At 38.6% G+C, this 18,360-nt stretch overlaps 1 protein-coding gene across 3 annotated transcripts; it reads right to left on the bottom strand.

Annotated features, from left to right (window-relative positions):
- Nucleotides 1–9,966: 9,966 nt before the first annotated feature.
- LOC308085039 (P2Y purinoceptor 13-like) lies at nt 9,967–18,149 on the bottom strand. Of its 3 annotated transcripts, XM_080428060.1 has the most exons (5): nt 17,970–18,149; nt 17,588–17,649; nt 16,675–16,876; nt 16,186–16,581; nt 9,967–11,736 (listed from the first exon to the last, which is right to left on the bottom strand). In XM_080428060.1, exons 3-5 carry the CDS (start codon nt 16,855–16,857, stop codon nt 11,308–11,310), a joined length of 1,008 nt encoding a protein of 335 aa, XP_080284186.1. In that variant the 5' UTR covers nt 16,858–16,876; nt 17,588–17,649; nt 17,970–18,149; the 3' UTR covers nt 9,967–11,307. The 3 variants fall into 3 exon arrangements, with proteins under 3 accessions (XP_080284186.1, XP_080284187.1, XP_080284185.1); XM_080428061.1 differs by lacking the exon at nt 17,588–17,649; XM_080428059.1 differs by lacking the exon at nt 17,970–18,149 and having other exon boundaries at nt 17,588–17,889.
- Between the last annotated feature and the right edge of the window lie 211 nt (nt 18,150–18,360).

The following is an 18,360-nucleotide window of genomic DNA, read 5'->3' as shown; positions in this document are numbered from 1 at the left end:
CAGGCAATAGTATTTATACACAAGTTGGAGTCCGGACATCAGTTATGAGGTGGATCCTAACGATTGGTTAAGACCCTCAGACGTCAGATCATATCTGATGAGCTGTCAGGCATCAGGGTGTCATCATAATAAGTTGTTGTTCATCTTATAGTATCCTTGTGTACATCTTATGGTTTTATAAACAAGTTATCCCTTCGATATCATAGGACATGTGGCAGGTTTATCTGTGACAGGGTGACAGCTGACAGAGTACATTAGTGACGATGTCAGGTCATACAGAGATATAGGTCATGTATAGAGATACAGGTCATTAGGACATTAGATCACAAAGCGTTGACCAAGACATGTTTTTACTGATTCGAAACATATGGAGCCGGCACCAGATAGCAAATATGGAGGTGTTGTTGCTTTGTCATAGATGGTCAAGTTAACTCCAATGAGCTGTTATTGTATTCCTCCAGAGATAATCAGTGACCTTGGAGGGCCTGCGCTCTGTACAGCTCAAAACACATGCAGTCTCTAGAGGAAAGGAGAGACCTGATACTAGGATTAGTTTTGTCCAACCTCTAACTTAATAAAATCATAAGATTGGTAGGCAAACTTGAGTTATGCCAAGATGGCACACTAAAATAGGATATGAGGGCATATATATCAATATTGTCGACAAAAGACATAGTTTTAACTCTAACAAGTCCTCAGTTCTTGTGGACAAGATTGGTAGATGACGTCAAAATAATATGTAATTAATTAATTAATATAAGAAAACAGATACATGTAGACTTAAATACCTTTTTAAATTGTATTAAAGGACTATAAGGGCAAAAACAAATGTTTCTTTGTTCAGATAACATACACATTTTTTCTTCTTCAAAAGGACTGAATTGTTTATTAATTTGGAAGCAAAATGGTTATATTTCATGAGTAAATAATCAGCGTTAGTAGGATGAAATCTTACATAGACTAAAGAATAATTAAAATGGTAAGTGGGTTCTATATGCTGTTAAATGAGAAAAATGACATCACCTCATAAGTTCCCAGAATAAGGTATTATAATTATGAACAGATCAAACCTTTCTTTATTTTATTTTATTTTGAAGGCCATCCCTTGGCAGGATCTGAATTTTTTAACTTTTAACTTTTCCTGAAAATCCCACAATGTATGTACCACCAGGAACTTTAGCCAGCATAGTCTTGTTTCCAAGAAGCTGTTGTTTCAGGTCCCGCCCCCAAGTGTGTATAGGCTCATTCGAATTTTAGCCCTACTTCTCCTTGAAGCAATACTGTGGGTTGATTGGGTAGGTGACCCATCAATTATATGTTAACCCTAAGCAAAATAATTTATGGCGGGAAAAACTCACGTGATGCCTCTTTACTCACACAGACGTATAGGACCTACTTTTCCTCTTTGAGCAGTCGAGAGGAGAGGCTTCTGTCACTCAATTTAACCAGGAAGATTATTTAATCTGTAAATGAATTAACCACAGAATTACTGTGTGTAGAAAGTGTACATGAAATGTATTTGACAAGACATAAGTAGTTTAAAACAGTTAAGAACTCTTGAAAAATATAATACAAAGGTTGTCCATCGGAGTTTTAGACCCTCAGTCTCCCCTGGGGAGGTTTTGTAAACTTCGATTACTCCTGGGGCAAGATCTGAAATGGATGAATGTGACTAAGACTGTAGATTAGTATTTATCGTTAAATGACTATGATAAATGACAAAAAAACGAAATCAAAAAGATATTAAGCAAATCACATTTAAATCAAGTTAATCAACTATTCACATTTAAATCAAATATTCACCAACTCCCTCCTCTTGACACAATACCATATATATTCTATATATATATATATATAGTGTGTCAGAGAATTAATTTACTGATGTGAATGAAAAAAAATAAGCAAAAATGAAACAGGGATTTTTTTTTTTTTTCTTATAAAATTTAAATATTTAAAATAAAACAAAATGACGTTATAATCTTTGTAATATTATGTGTTAATGTTTTCTAAATAATATTATAACATATTGAATCTTATAAGGGTTAATTTAACTGAGATGGGTTAAATTGAATTCAATGGAGGAATTCAATGTCATTAGGATGATATTGCCATAGTTATGTGTTAGTTACCAGGGAAGCTAACACTGCCTATAAGGAATTATGGGTAATGGAGTAGATAAGAGGTCATTTTGGAATGAGTTGCCATAGCAACGTGGCTGTTACAGACCCTAACGGAAACGGAAATCTCCACAAGGGATTGTGGATATTGGAGTTTGCTTAACAGTTAAAGTTACTAAATTAGATGAACAAACTCATTCACATATGCTGATGGTGCTGACATTATGGCAAAAATAAAGGAAATAATATTAATAATGGGCTGACAGTAATAGAACTGATATTATATATATATAGATAGATAGATAGATATTGCTATAACCGATCCACATCGTCACTCAAGGGTCCTTCTGGCCGATCCACACGGTCACGACTCTTTTCTGTTCTGGCCCCACAGTGGTGGAATGAACTTCCCACTGATGTTAGGACAGCAGAGTCACTGCCCATATTTCGCCGCAGACTGAAAACCCACCTCTTCAGGAAACACTACCCTTCCTCTCTGCCTGACCTACTTGTTGTTAACTAGTTGTACGAACGCTTGTTTTCTATTGCTGTATTGTTTATTGGATTATTGGATTGTTTATTGGATCTTGTTTAGTCGATACACTTATTTGTTTTAGCTCATGCTCATTTGATTTAGCTATTTTGTCTCATCTGTTTAAGGAAATAGGTAGCTGATATATTGCACTTTTACCTTAGCGCTAGGTATACTCTTGGTTGCTTGTTTTTGCAGAAAATGCACTAAAGACTTCTGGTGATTAGTAGTTTTCATTCCCTACCTATGTTGAATACACTTATTGTAAGTCGCTTTGGATAAAAGCGTCTGCTAAATGACTGTAATGTAATATAAGGGAGTTACTGTAATTGGAAGGAATGGGTTAAAGTTATATTGAGCCCAATGGCCCTCACAAGGTCAGAATGTTCTCATAACAATTCAGTCACAGACTTTTCTGAGACAGCAAAACTGGTGAAAAATAAAATAAAATGAAATCCTTTGCATTCTACATTCTGTCTGATCACTTTCTTTACTTTCACTACTCGACATAACTGACTTTCTTTACCTTCACTACGACATAACTGACTTTCTTTACCTTCACTTTACCTTCACTACGACATAACTCACTTTCTTTACCTTCACTTTACCTTCACTACGACATAACTCACTTTCTTTACCTTCACTTTACCTTCACTACGACATAACTCACTTTCTTTACCTTCACTTTACCTTCACTACGACATAACTCACTTTCTTTACTTTCTTTCACACTTCTCTTTACTTTCTTTCACTTTCTTTACTCTTTTTCTACCCTCGAGCCACAAATGGCTACGCTCGTTCTACCCTTCTCTTACCTCCTTTCCAAATGAAAAAAAAATATATATATGGTAATATTTGTGGAAAAAAAAAAAAGGTTTTTTACAACAAATACTATAGGGTGGAATTTTAACATGAAGTCAAAAATGATGAGTAGATCAAATAAACAAAAGGGTGGGATTCCGTTTATGCCAGAAAAGATTTCCCCGTCGTCATAAACAGGACCCCCTTAGCTACCAAAACAAAATAAAAGCTTGAACTACCCGCTAACGAGAAAAAAAAAAAAAAAAAAACATTAGATATATAACTTAAAACCAACCCATCAGAAACTGGACTAATTAATGTAAAATACTCAAATGGAATTAATATGCTGGTGTGCCCTGGGTGTCGTGGAGAATAGCCAAGTCCTAATCACACATTAGGCACAGCAGAGAAGGAGAGGGCAGCGTCATAGGGGTCATAGGTGGGTGTCTAGCCAATATGAGGGCCCCAGCAGGGAGGATAGACACTAAACACAAACAAAGCAACATTAGTGAACAACAGTGGTATGGGGTAGATGATTTTATATATATATGAAATATATATATATTAAACTCATATACAGATATAATTTTTTTCATAGTAATGGGAGATAGGAAATAATCACCTTTTGTCTGTAAATGGTGAAACTTTTTGAAAATATCAGATCTACAAGGACTGATTCCTTTTAAGTGTTTTAAAAGTTAGGACACATCAAATTCATCTATCTCTGTATCAATTTCATCTATTTGCGGCCAGAGTGTCTTTGTCCGTTTAAAGGGAAGTTCATCTATGTCTAATTATCTACAACAACCCGGTTGTCAAAACCCCAGTTTGGCCGTCGGTGCCAAAGTGGAGGTTTGAAAGGGAGCGCTGTGTTCGGCTGGGGACATAGGGTCAAAGTATGGTCCGCCGTGGTCCCACATGACCAACAAATATAAGTTCGCGGGGGCCGGCCTGCAGTGTGTGAGCCCAGTGTAGAGAGACCAGGGGTGTTCTGGGTGTGGTGTGTATTACCTTGATTCCATGGTCCTGGTTGGTTCTGCTGTCGGTTTGCCCCGGATCCCCCGTTGTGGTTTTGGTTATTCTGTGGTGCCTGTAGGCTGATGTGTCCCTCCCCAGTAATCACGGCCTGTAGTTTAGCCCTAGGCTTTGGTTCGGCTATGCAATTGTTGTAATACTGAGCTAGAGTAGTGAGTTCCTCTGTGGTTTTCATTTTCCATAAGGGATCATTCATAGTGATGGCCTGTTTTAAGTGAGGGCGTAGAGCCTCCATTAAGAGGAGGTTAAACAATTTCTGGTAGCCCACCTGGCCACTGGTTAGGCCTGAGTGGCGGTTAAACTGGGTTTTAAATTTCTGAATGAATTCCGATACATCCTCTCCGTCTTTCTGCTTGATGTCGGTGAGGACAGATAAATTAGTGTCAGCACGCAGGAGACCTAGTGCGTTCCCTATCATTTTGTTTACAGCTTCCTCGTGGTCTACCTGTCTTATCATATGGGGTCTCTGTTCGTCCAGAGCTGGTGGCTCGGTACGGAAACATTGGATCGCACGGCCATGTAGGTCGAGGAGGTGGGCCCCCTCTGAAATCTGATGTGACATGGCTTTGGGGCTACTTTTTGCAATAAGGTCCCTGACTTCCGTAGTGTTAAGCTGGTGTTCTATTATCTCTGCTTTGAGCGCGGTCTCCCACCCCTCTGGATTGTCCTGAATATTAGGTAAAGTTTCTGCAATGTTCTTAATATCTTCAGGAGACCATTTCCTGTACCTATAAGCCAAATTGCCATCCCCCTGTGTATAGGCCATTAAGGGAGCAATCAGTGTTTCTATCTGATCTACTGTATGCTGTGCAGTAAGTGATTGTGTAGGGTGTGTTTTAGTGTTAACCCGACGTTCATGTGAAGATTTTGATCTCTTACTAGTGCTTGTGTCAGATGGAGGAACGTGGGGTAGGGGTGAAAGTCCTGAAGGCTCACCGACAGCAGGTCCAAGCACAGGTCCAAGCAGGTCCACATCCTGAGAACGTGGAGAAAGAGTAATTTTTGTTAAAACCTCGTCATCATCCTCACTTTCAAACATTGATTTATCAAATGAAGGTAGAATGTCAGTGTGAGTGGTGCACTGTGCTTTGTTACCACTGGTGGGTCCCTGTGACGGGGAAAGGATATTTCCCATAATGTAAAAATGTAATTATTCAGACGTGACTAAAACGTAAAAGACGGTGTTCAAAATCTATTTAGTATCTATCAAGAAGTGGGTGGGCAGGTAGACAATTTACTGATATAAAATTTTAATGAAACAATTCTGAGCAGATGCACGGCTTGTGGGAGAGAGAGAGAGAAACAGTGACTACAGATTGTTGACACGTTCAAGGGACCGAGAGAGTGAGTGAGTGAGATAAAGAGGCCGTCAGCCCTACCCAAGGTTAAATACTTCTGTGGCCAAGTGGAAGGTTTAAATGACTAGTTTCTTTAAAATACTCAAATCAGCAGGCTGTGTCTTATCCTAGAAAATAAGTAAATATCATACAAACGGTTCAGTGCTGATGTAATGCTGTTTAGGGTCTGATTGGATGAGATGCCTGTAGCTGGTTTTAGTGATACAGAGGTTGCCTGGAGCAAAGGTGGCTGGTTTCTAGGTAAATGGGAATGAAATCAAATATTAAAACGTATATATTTTTTAAATTGACCAAAGGTAGGAATAGAACAAAATCTAAATAATAGGACAGTATGGTCTTATTAGTTTAATATCTAACCTCTGTCCTTTTTGATTCATGATCTGCAGCTCATGAGTCAGAAACGGAGTTTGGCTAGTATTAGTGACTTTGGATGGGCTAGCTGGGTTCAGTATTGGTGTATCTGGACTATATTACTATATTATATTATATTATATTATATTACTATAATAATTCCCCTCTGATTGGCACACACAGAAGGTATCTGTGTGTGTCAAGGTTTAAATGATTTACAAAATCAAAGTAAAAATATAATCATTCAACAGGTTGGCTAAAAAAAATCAGCACCTGTGGATTATTTAAACAGAATATAATCTAACAACAGGTTGGCTATAAGGCAGCGCCTGTGGATTATTAAACAGTTCACACAATATAATCTAACAACAGGTTGGCTAGAAGGCAGCGCCTGTGGATTATTAGGTTCACACAATATAATCTAACAACAGGTTTGCACCTGTGGATTATTAAGTGGTACAGTTCACACAATATAATCTAACAACAGGTTTGCACCTGTGGATTATTAAGTGGTACAGTTCACACAATATAATCTAACAACAGGTTTGCACCTGTGGATTATTAAGTGGTACAGTTCACACAATATAATCTAACAACAGGTTTGCACCTGTGGATTATTAAGTGGTACAGTTCACACAATATAATCTAACAACAGGTTTGCACCTGTGGATTATTAAGTGGTAAAAAAAACAAAACAGATATGAATATATGTAGGCCTATCTATGTACAACTGTAGTTAAAAACCAAGGAACAAATGTACGAGGCAATAAATATCTATGCACACACTGGTAGACGTCTGATATGCGCATATATATGTATTGACAGTATCTGTCCAAAAAATAATAATAATAATAATAATAGTAATAATAATAATATATATATATATATATACAAGTACGGCCAATGAGCCTCGTGATAAAGTTAATACAATGTCAAAATTACAAGTCAAGGAACCGAACCAAAAGGTAACCTGTGTCTTGTAGTCAGCTGGACGGAAAATCCCCACACGTTTGAGGAATGTCTGTGAGCCGCTTGTCTCCAAAAACAATATTTGAAAAAGAGGCTGATTCTAAGATAGCTGAGCGGAAAGAGTCCTCGCGCGAAGAGGAGTCGTCCGGAGCCCCTCAGAGTCGACCGAGAAAAAAATCTAAATTTTTAAGGCTGATTCTAAACGCACCGTCCGAGAAAAATATTAATAATAATTATGATAATAATGTCGGACAGGCCTTTAACCGTTCGAAGGACCAATTAATAGAGTTTATAAAGGGTCGTAAATCCTGCTCTATGTTAATTAAAACTATTTGTAGTTAAACAGCTGAAAACCCAGTGTAAAAAGGATGAGACGAAATCAAAGACAGACACAGGCTGGTTCTCAAATTAAAAGGTTGACATTGTATTAAGAGAAAGAATCCATCCACGAGGCACCGTACAGCAAAAATATCTCTCTGCCATTACAAAGACAGGCAATAGTATTTATACACAAGTTGGAGTCCGGACATCAGTTATGAGGTGGATCCTAACGATTGGTTAAGACCCTCAGACGTCAGATCATATCTGATGAGCTGTCAGGCATCAGGGTGTCATCATAATAAGTTGTTGTTCATCTTATAGTATCCTTGTGTACATCTTATGGTTTTATAAACAAGTTATCCCTTCGATATCATAGGACATGTGGCAGGTTTATCTGTGACAGGGTGACAGCTGACAGAGTACATTAGTGACGATGTCAGGTCATACAGAGATATAGGTCATGTATAGAGATACAGGTCATTAGGACATTAGATCACAAAGCGTTGACCAAGACATGTTTTTACTGATTCGAAACATATGGAGCCGGCACCAGATAGCAAATATGGAGGTGTTGTTGCTTTGTCATAGATGGTCAAGTTAACTCCAATGAGCTGTTATTGTATTCCTCCAGAGATAATCAGTGACCTTGGAGGGCCTGCGCTCTGTACAGCTCAAAACACATGCAGTCTCTAGAGGAAAGGAGAGACCTGATACTAGGATTAGTTTTGTCCAACCTCGAACTTAATAAAATCATAAGATTGGTAGGCAAACTTGAGTTATGCCAAGATGGCACACTAAAATAGGATATGAGGGCATATATATCAATATTGTCGACAAAAGACATAGTTTTAACTCTAACAAGGCCTGTTCGTATAATTATGTTATTGTAGTGTATTGCTTTTGTTGCACAGTCTTGCAGACTATATCACACCAACATTTTGCTGCAACCCTCTTGTTTTTTGAAGAATATTCCATGATTTACTTGATGCAGGAAAGGTTTATCAGGAAAGGTTTATTATGGTGTTATAAACATAGGCCATATACATGTACAATTAGCCTTCACACAGGCGGTAGTATTTCCATCTCTTAGTTCATGTAATAAATGCTGAGGTAACATTGGCATAATTGGCTGACATAATACACATTTCTATGCACCACATACTGCACATTTAAGAGCTAGTCATCTGCTTCAACATTACAACTTGTGCCAGACCATCTATATTGCGTTTATGCATTGATGCTAGAAAATTCTACAACCATAATACATATATGAGCAATACAACTGCATAAATACACAGATCTCTCCATCATCTCTTTTCACAGAAAAACATCACTGCGATGATTCCTGTCAAGTAAAGCAAAATGTACCTCGTAACAAATTGGAAAATTTTACACACAGAGTATACTCACTGAGAGCAATAACTTAAAGTTTAGTACTTTGAAGGAATAGCAAAGCGTTCAGATTCAATGCAGCTATGATAGTCTGTACTCTGTAGTTAGGTATGGCTTTGGTGCCCCCTGCTGTTTAGTTAATATAATGTCTGTCAGATAGGAGCTGAGGTCACAGGTCAGATAGGAAATGAGGCCACATAGGTCAGTTCTGAAAGCACAGTGCCAGGGGAAGCAGTGTGTTCGCATGACTTATGCCCTTGAAAAACATCATCATCATCTGTAAGAACAATTATTACCACAGTCCGCCCATAATGTTCGCTTTGATGGTGTTCTTTACTATATGTCAACATCAAGTCATCTACTGTTCATGGTAGTAGCATCTTTCTGTCCATACTGTACTACTGTGGGTTACATAATAAGCGAATACCTACCATGTAATACCATGTTGGTTTTGAACAGTTACGCATTTGTGTACAAAAAAACAAGGTACATTTTCTAATTTGTTTACAGCAGTTTTACACCACTTCCTTTAAAACACCTGAAATTAGTCCAAGGTCTCTGGTACTTTTGAAGATGTCCACCTTAGTGTTTTCTCCGGATACTTTACACTAGCAGCACTTTGAGAATTATTGCACAACTTCAGGCTAAGTTAGTTTCTTGCATTATGCACACATTTTAATCCAATCTTTTATTGACACTTTTTGGTACAACACACACAAAAACAGTGCTCTTCAGCGGTTCTTTTGGGGTAGTTGAGGTCTATATAGCACCACTGCTGTACACAAAACCTGTTCAGCCCCTGTATGGTTCTTTACAGGTTCTCTACTGGTTATTCAGCTTAGTATAGGCACCTCTAATGATTCTATACAGCACCATTTTACAAAGTATTATAAAGCACCTTTAAGATACAGGTAGGTATAACACCAAAAGAGGTTCACCTATGATTACGAGCCAAATAACCACTTTTAGTGCTATTTAGCACCATATGTTGTTTTATTGTGAGCTATGATCTACTGGACAACAAATGTCAACCTTAAGTTGATGATAAAATTGACCACTTCTGTAACTTCATCTGTTTCCCCCCATAGAAGCAAGTAATGTCAAAATATCTCATACAAGATTTTTGTTTCCAATCCACCCCTGACATGAAGTTGATGATAACATAACAGTTTCTGTAAGTTAGTCATACTTATCTCTTTCAGTTTCCTCCCATAGAGTGAAAATGGCAAGTACGGTAGGGTCTAAATATGAGATAGTTTCATAAGCCTGTGCAGTACAATACTGTGGTTTTAAAAAACAGACCATTATGCTGGGGTCCTTTAGTTTGTATTTATTTGACAGACTGACTGATCAACAGCCAACAGTTGTGCTTTCACTGCATTATTATTACACAAATGAGAGCCGCTGTAATTTAAATTCCCAGCCTGATTTTTGTTTCCGGTCCGCTCCTGAGTGGGTCTCACTAAAAGCCTGGAGATCGAGGCTACACTTGACCTAATGTTCTACAGGCCTCACTGACATTTACTAAAAGGGCCTGGGCATGCCCTTTTAGTAATCCAGTTCTGGTTAAAGAGCATAACATTTTTTGCAGATTTACATTGTTTTACTTTAATTTCACATTTCTTACAAGCTAATTTTCTCACATTTCAGTCATACAACTCAAGGGACATCTGTCACAACAGTATGGAGAATATTTAGATTGTACAGTAATGTTGTTGTTTTTGACACAAAAGCTGTGGTCATAAGCAGTGTCCATTGGAGGCCATTGTTTGCCTGTAAAAACGTTTTTGGCTTCAGAACCCCCATTCTCTGATTTCTGAATCCAAGTACCCTATTTACCTGAATACAACATTTTACTTAGAAAGGTACAAGAATAACCATTGCTAGCATATTATGCTATGAATGAATGACAACCCAACTTTTGAACTACTATATAACATTGTGAAAGAAATGGGCTGAAAGAATTGCAATTAGTCCATCCTGAGCAGATTTATTTAAAACTGTAATTTCAGTAAGTCCAGTTTTGATGAATATGTTCAAAATAAAACAGCATAACAGCAAATAAGCATAGCTCTCTATCGATAACTGTTGCGCTAGACAGGTTTTTGATTTAATTTGGTTTACAGATCCGCAGGTTCAAGTTTGTCAATGTTGTTGTATCATTAAACATTAACATTAATATAAAAATGTTCACTTTCTCTCACGTACCACAGGTTGTACCTCTGCATACACCGAGGGGTATACGTACTGTATCCCCATTTGAGAATCACTGATGTACTGTGCCAAAAAATATATATATATCTCTTTTTTTATTCTATTCTGTTGTACAATATGTCACATCACACTTGGTGATGGAACTCAAAATTGCATGGCATGAGCCCTACTGAAGAACCTCGGAACTTTCATGACTACATTTTAACAGCCTTTCCTGTCAATACTGTGACATCTCTATTTGCGTTACAGATACCGTGTCCATGGTGACCTTTGAAACGAGCTTGCGGCTGAACGTAGCCGTCAGTCGTTTCCGGAACTCCTTGCACAGGATCACGTAGATGAGTGGGTCCAGACATGCGTTCGTGGCCGACAACCATAAGGTGGTATTCTTGGCGATGTAGAGGGCGTTCTCTGCTCTGCAGCTTTTCTCTGTGTTCCGGGTCTGGGTCAGTGTGTAGGGAACGCGGACAAAGTGGTAGGGGGCAAAGCAGATGAAAAACACTGCTACCACCACAAAGACCTTTGCTGTGGTCCTGCGACTGGTTGCTTCGGAGCTGCTCCTGGAGGCTTTGAATGACTCGTACACCTTCCTGCTGATGAAGGTGTAGCAGACTGCCATCAGAGCCAAAGTGCCCCAGAACACCACCTGGACACAATACATCAATAGAAAGCACAACAAAGCATTCACTTCACTGAAAAGTGTTTGGACCTTGTTTTACTGCCATGCACACTCATTGCAATTGCCTTTGGTTAATTAAGCTGCGCTCACATTACAAGAGAACAAGTTTGGTCGGAAATGCCCCACCCCAGCAATCGGGGGGTGGGGGGCCTTCCGGGGTCGAGACTGGTCAATGTACTCTAATTTAGCTACATTTCATGGTGCCCCATGCCAGAAAGGAGGCCTACTCTGAATGCTGCCACAAATTAGCAGGAGAAGAATACAGCCAGCACTCAATACATGTCCTTTTCACATAGTTTTATTCACCACGAATTAGCACGCTAACATAAATGTGTTACGACTAATGTTTGCTTCATAATGGTTCCATGCTGAAGGGACAGGCAGTGCGATTACATTTTTTACTGAAGGAATATCATTATGAATGTCCAACCTCCCCACCCCCAGTTCAACAAATAAATAAATAAAGGACATAAACATTTTGGATTTTGAACAAAATATTAACCTAAAGGTATGTGTGGGGGCTGCTCTATGTTTTCATAGAGTATCAACATTATCATCATCATCATGTGGGTGTGTGTGGTGGCTGTGTCGTGTGGTGGCGGGTGTGTGTGGATGTGTCGCTGCTCTTAAACAACTGAAGGCCTGTAGCACTAACACCCATAATGAGCAAATGCTTCGAGAGAGATGTCAGAGATCTGATCAACAACAAGTTGCCACTCACACTTGACCCCCTACAGTTTGCCTAAGGACAAAACAGATCGACACGCCACGCTCTCACACCTAGAAAGAGACAAGTCCTTCGGGAGAATGCTGTTTACAGCTCAGCGTTCAACACCATCATAATCCCCCTCAAACTAGACACCAAGCTCAAAAGCCTAATAGGTCTCAACGCCAGCCTTTGCACCCTTCCTGTCTGAAAGACGTCAGGTGGTGTGGATGGGAGCAAAAACTTCCACCCTGACCCTCAGCAGCCCCACAGGGATGTGTTCTGAGCCCCCTTCTCTACTGCCTGTAAGTATGAGTATGACCACAGCAGTGGTGGAAAAAGTACTCAAATTCTTTACTTAAGTAAAAGTACCAATACTGCAATATAAAAATACTCTGTTACAAGTAAAAGTCCAGAATTAAAAATGTACTTGAGTAAAAGTACAAAAGTATTGGCATCAAAATGTACTTAAAGTACCAAAAGTAAAAGTACAAAAATATTTGAAAATAGCAGATCTACAAGCTCACAACGCGTCGCATCGCGACGCGTTGTGAGCTTGTAGATCGGCTATTTTCAAATAGCCTAGGTATAAAATAAGGCTAAAGTGGTTAATGTATGTTTTATATAATATCATAATTTATATCTCAAAAGTAACTAGAAACTAAAGTTTTCAAATAATTGTAGTGGAGTAAAAGTACAATATTTGCCATTGAGATGTAGTGGAGTAGAAGTAAAAGTATTGGAAATTGGAAATACTCAAGTAAAGTACAAATACCTAAAAAATATACTCAAGTACAGTACTTAAGTAAATGTACTTAGTTACTTTCCACCACTGGACCACAGTAATAGGCCTGATCACGAACGACGATGAGACAGCCTACAGGAGAGAAGTGGAGGTGAGGACATCACCTGGGATGTGCAGACAGAGCGGGTAGTGAAGAAAGCTCAGCAACAACTCTACTTTCTCAGAAAACTAAAGAAGGCTGGCATGGGCCCCAAAGTCCTGAGAGCTTTCTACAGAGGTACAATACCACCGAGAGCATCCTGATTCCTGACTGGCTGCTTCACTACCTGGTATGATAACTGTATCGACCTCAGCCGCAAGGCAATGCAAAGTATCAGTGGATCACTGAGCCTGCGGAATCATGAAAGACCCAAGCCACCCCAACCATAGGCTGTTTCAGATGATGCCGCATGGAAAATGGCTATGCGGTCTCAAGGCCACTGGCAACAGGCTGCTGAAAAGCGACCTGACAAGAATAAAAATAAACCAGGCCAGAAGAAAACGTTAACCCCCCCCAAACCATTACTTTGCCTAGAGTTTGTTAGTTTGACAAACAAGCAAAATCGGTTGCTTGTTTGTCCTGTGTGCACTGAAAAAATAAATACAAATAAATAAATAAACGTTTAGGCTTTTCTGAGTGCATAAATGCTTGTTTTGCTTGTTTTTAACTTTCAGCAGTCAAATTAATTGTCAATTCATTATTAGGAATAATACACTGGGTTGTGGTCAAAAGGGACATAGGGTCAGAGGTGAAAGGTTTGTGCTCCCCTGCTGTTACTTCACTCTAATGCACGTGTTAGAGTGAAGTAACAAGGCTAATTCCTTGCCCTGCCCTAATGCTAAACAGTAATAGCCAGTGGTGTAAAGTAACTAAGTACATTTACTCAAGTACTGTACTTAAGTAACATTTTTAGGTACTTTTACTTTACTGGAGTATTTCCAATTGTCTATACTTTTACTTCTACTCCACTACATCTCAGAGGCAAATATTGTACTTTTACTCCACTACAATTATTTGAAAACTTTAGTTACTAGTCACTTTGCAGATATAAATTATTTACATTATAAAACATACATTAACCACTTTAGCTCTGTTTTATACCTGGGCTATTTGAAAATAGCCGATCTACAAGCTCACTGTAGAATAATCCATTATTATGATGTAACGGTGGCGTTTGTATTGACATGTTACCTGCACATGTGGCCTTCTAGCGCCTTCCTGTATCTTATTTTCAGAATGTTTCAGGATATTCAGCCATAATAAGTACAAATATATGCAAATCCAAGAAGCTACAGCTGTGACTACACTATTGAAACCAGGGGCTTTGTACATGTCACATGAGAGTGTTGAGAGAGTTGATTGATTAGATCAGATAAGGACAGTAGCCACTGTTAAATAACAGTGCTGGAGCCTGAGTTGCGTCATCTAAGACAGTACCAAGTCAACAGATTCTGGTGATTAACAGATATAAATGATTACCTTAATAAACATACATTAACCACTTTAGCCCTGTTTTATACCTAGGCTATTTTCAAACATTTTAGTACTTTTACTTTTGGTACTTTAAGTACATTTTGATACCAATACTTTTGTACTTTTACTCAAGTACATTTTGGCATTCTGGACTTTTACTTGTAACAGAGTACTTCTACATTGCAGTATTGATACTTTTACTTAAGTAAAACAATGTAGTACTTTTTCCACCACTGGTAATAGCTATTCAGTATGTTGCATTTAGACAATATTAGTGCAAAACTAGAAGGTACTGTTCCTGAAGAAACAGTGTGGGATCGCTAAGAATGTTGTTGGTATTGAGTATTGATAGTGTTAGTAGAGTTAAAGGTTTGAAAGGTTTAAAGGTTTTAAAGGTTTTAAAGGTTCTAAAGTTTTGAAAGGTTCTAAAGGTTTGAAAGGTTTAAGAGGTTTGAAAGGTTTGAAAGGTTTAAGAGGTTCTAAAGGTTTGAAAGGTTCTAAAGGTTCTAAAGCTTTGAATGGTTCTAAAGGTTTGAAAGGTTTGAAAGGTTTGAAAGGTTTAAGAGGTTCTAAAGGTTTGAAAGGTTTAAGAGGTTCTAAAGGTTTGAAAGGTTTGAAAGGTTCTAAAGGGTATTTACTTTAAATTATTTTTAGTCACTTTATTTACTTTAAAGTATTTTTTACTAATTTTTACAACTTTTAAGTATTTTTACTATTTTTTTCAACTTTTAAGTATTTTTACTCATGTTGAGTACTTTTAAGTATTTTTACTCAGTATAAGTACTCTTAAGTATTTTTAATCAAGGTACTTACTTTAAAGTATTTTTAGTCACTTTATTTACTTTAAAGTAGCTTTTACTAATTTTTACAACTTTTAAGTATTTTTACTCTTTTTTTCAACTTTTAAGTATTTTTACTCATTTTGAGTACTTTTAAGTATTTTTACTCAATATAAGTACTCTTAAGTATTTTTACTCAAGGTATTTACTTTAAAGTATTTTTAGTCACTTTATTTACTTTAAAGTAGCTTTTACTAATTTTTACAACTTTTAAGTATTTTTACTCTTTTTATCAACTTTTAAGTATTTTTACTATTTAAAAAGTGAAATATCTCTAAAAGTACAAATTATTTCAAAAAATTCTAATGGTAGCCAATATGTCCTAAGTAGGCTGAACGTTATAGAGTTGGAACGGAGTTTCTATCTAAAAGTATGAATTTCTCCATTGAAATGAATGGGAGTTTTTTAGAAGTAAAAAGTGAAATATCTCTAAAAGTACAAATTATTTCAAAAATTCAAATGGTAGCCGACATGTCCTGAGTAGGCCGAACGTTGAAGAGTTGGAACGGAGTTTGTAGCTAAAAGTATGAAGGACTAGTTAGCCGTCAAAAAACGGTGTTGACAATAACAGTAGTGTGATCGCTTTAGCGATCCCACAATTAAGATGTGTTACCTGACAGAAATAGTTGTATCCCTCATGCCAATGCAGACCAAACTCACTCTTCAGGGAGGCACACTTGAGTTTGCCTCCAGAGAGCTGTGGTGGTGGTGGCTGGTCAGTCAGGATGGCGTTTGGCAGCGTTAGAGATAAAATCACTGCCCAGACAGCTGCACTCAGCACCTGACCAACCCTGACCTTCTGCAGGGCACACTTCCCAAAGGGCCGGACTATCTTCAGGTAGCGGTCCAGGCTGATGAGGCCCAGGAAAACAATGCTGATGTACATGGTGATGTAGAACACAACGGCCGAGTATCGACAGTAGAAGACACGCAGTTGCCAGGAGCCCACGCCAGCATCACTCATCACCCTCAAGGGGAAGGTCAGAGTCATAAGCATGTCAGCCACCACCTATTGGTGAAGGATCACAATGATTAATCACTTTCTTTCTGTATTTTTGCACTGACAAATATAATTATTTTAAGCACAAATCCCTTCACTCACCACATTTTTTAGGTAGACCATAAAAGTGGAGGTAGTGGTGATGTTAAAGAAGATCCATGCTGCCAGGCTGTTCAGTGCCAGGGCCACTAGGAAGAGGATACTGTATAGAACGGGGAAAACCACTGCTGTCACACTGGCATCTCTAAAGCACTTCATTGAGTTATTGGATACTGTGCTGTTCATCTTCACAACCTTGGTGGACCTTGAGAGTAGAAAGGAATAGAAAAGAGAGATGATGGAATGAAGGAAAGAGGACATATGAGTGGAATTAATTTACAGCGTGAGATACACGATGGAAGATGGATTAGCTGCTGGATGAAAAGTTGCTGTAAGAATTACTGTAAATTAGATATTTTCATGTTTTCTAACAAGAAATAATTGTACTTTGTTGGCTGATTTATCTGCTACTTAGTTGCTTGCCTGTGGGACCAAAAAGGAGTAGCATTGCCAACTTCTAGGATGTTGGCAATGCTAATGATAAAATAAATAGACATAGCATTGAACATATTAACATAACATAATATTGTATGGAGCTTTATGTAGCATTACAGACATCGGTTGCAGCCTGAGCTGTTATTCTTATGTTTTCACAGTTTTATGGTACAATAAATCTCAATACCAGCGGATGTAAAGATGTTTTCCATTCATAGGCTAGGGCCTCAATTAACATCCTGAGGCCCATTAACTGTGAATACATGGCACTACATCTACATAGCTTTACATAGAAAACAGTTGCAAATAACATTCAGTGCAGAAGCAGGTGCTAGGGCAACCAAGACGTACTCTCAAAGTATACTCTCTTGGGCATTTAGACTCTAATTAGGACAGTTTTATACACCGCATAAGACTATTTACTGTACATAATATAGCCTACATTGATATCTTATCTGGAAAACCCACAATTTAGCCTTACCTCTCAGTGTCCTTGTCCTCTTTGGTTTATGGACATGTAAAATCCACCGGAGAAGAATGTCCCTTAAATATGAAGAAATTAAACATCCAATTCAATTTAGTCTCAAAATCCAAAGCCTTTTAATTTTGCTTTGGCTTTCAGCTTTACACTCTTGGTCTTACCCCGGCACCCAAGAAAAGCTGTTCTTGTGTGTGTGTGTGTGTGTGTGTGTGTGTGTGTGTGTGTGTGTGTGTGTGTGTGTGTGTGTGTGTGTGTGTGTGTGTGTGTGTGTGTGTGTGTGTGTGTGTGTGTGTGTGTGTGTGTGTGTGTGTGTGTGTGTGAGAGCTCGCGCGCGCGTGCGTGCGTGTGTGTGTGTGTGTTTGCACTTGTTTGATCCCCTTACAATGGGCGGCCTCTGGAGCTAATGTGTGGCTGTCTTGTCACAATCCCAATGAGGTTGCCAGTCTTCCTCTCAGTGAAAGACCCTTTCCTTCTGCGCTTCCTGTTCCAATTGTCCGCCGAGGGGTTTGTTCTGCTCCGTGCCAGTCCGCCTGCCACATGTAGCTTGCGTCAGTCTCTGGCACTACGGCTGTTGATGGGTGAACACCAAAGCCATGAACTAATTTCTCAAGCCAGATCTAGAGAGACCTCCTGCCCCCCTTCTGCTCCTCCCCCCGGTCCGGTGGCTTGCCCTAGTTCCTTCACTTCCTCTTTTCCGGTGTTCAGCCGCGCAGTGGCTGCAGCTAACCCCAAAATAAGAGAGACAAGTGTCATATATACCAGCTGTGGTTGTG

This window comes from Gymnoscopelus braueri (assembly GCF_963280865.1).
Source record: "Gymnoscopelus braueri genome assembly, chromosome: 5".
Taxonomy (NCBI): Eukaryota; Metazoa; Chordata; class Actinopteri; order Myctophiformes; family Myctophidae; genus Gymnoscopelus; species Gymnoscopelus braueri.
The sequence above is the reverse complement of the archived record's forward strand: the minus strand, read 5'-3'. Positions and strand labels throughout refer to the sequence as shown.

Bases quoted from the DNA above. Each gene is read 5' to 3' on its own strand.
- LOC308085039 (XM_080428060.1), bottom strand. From the start codon at position 16,857: ATGAACAGCACAGTATCCAATAACTCAATGAAGTGCTTTAGAGATGCC. The intron at 16,582-16,674 runs GTGAGTGAAGGG...CTTCACCAATAG, and splicing joins TGGTCTACCTAAAAAATGTG to GTGGTGGCTGACATGCTTAT. The intron at 11,737-16,185 runs GTAACACATCTT...TATTGTGTCCAG, and splicing joins GATACAACTATTTCTGTCAG to GTGGTGTTCTGGGGCACTTT.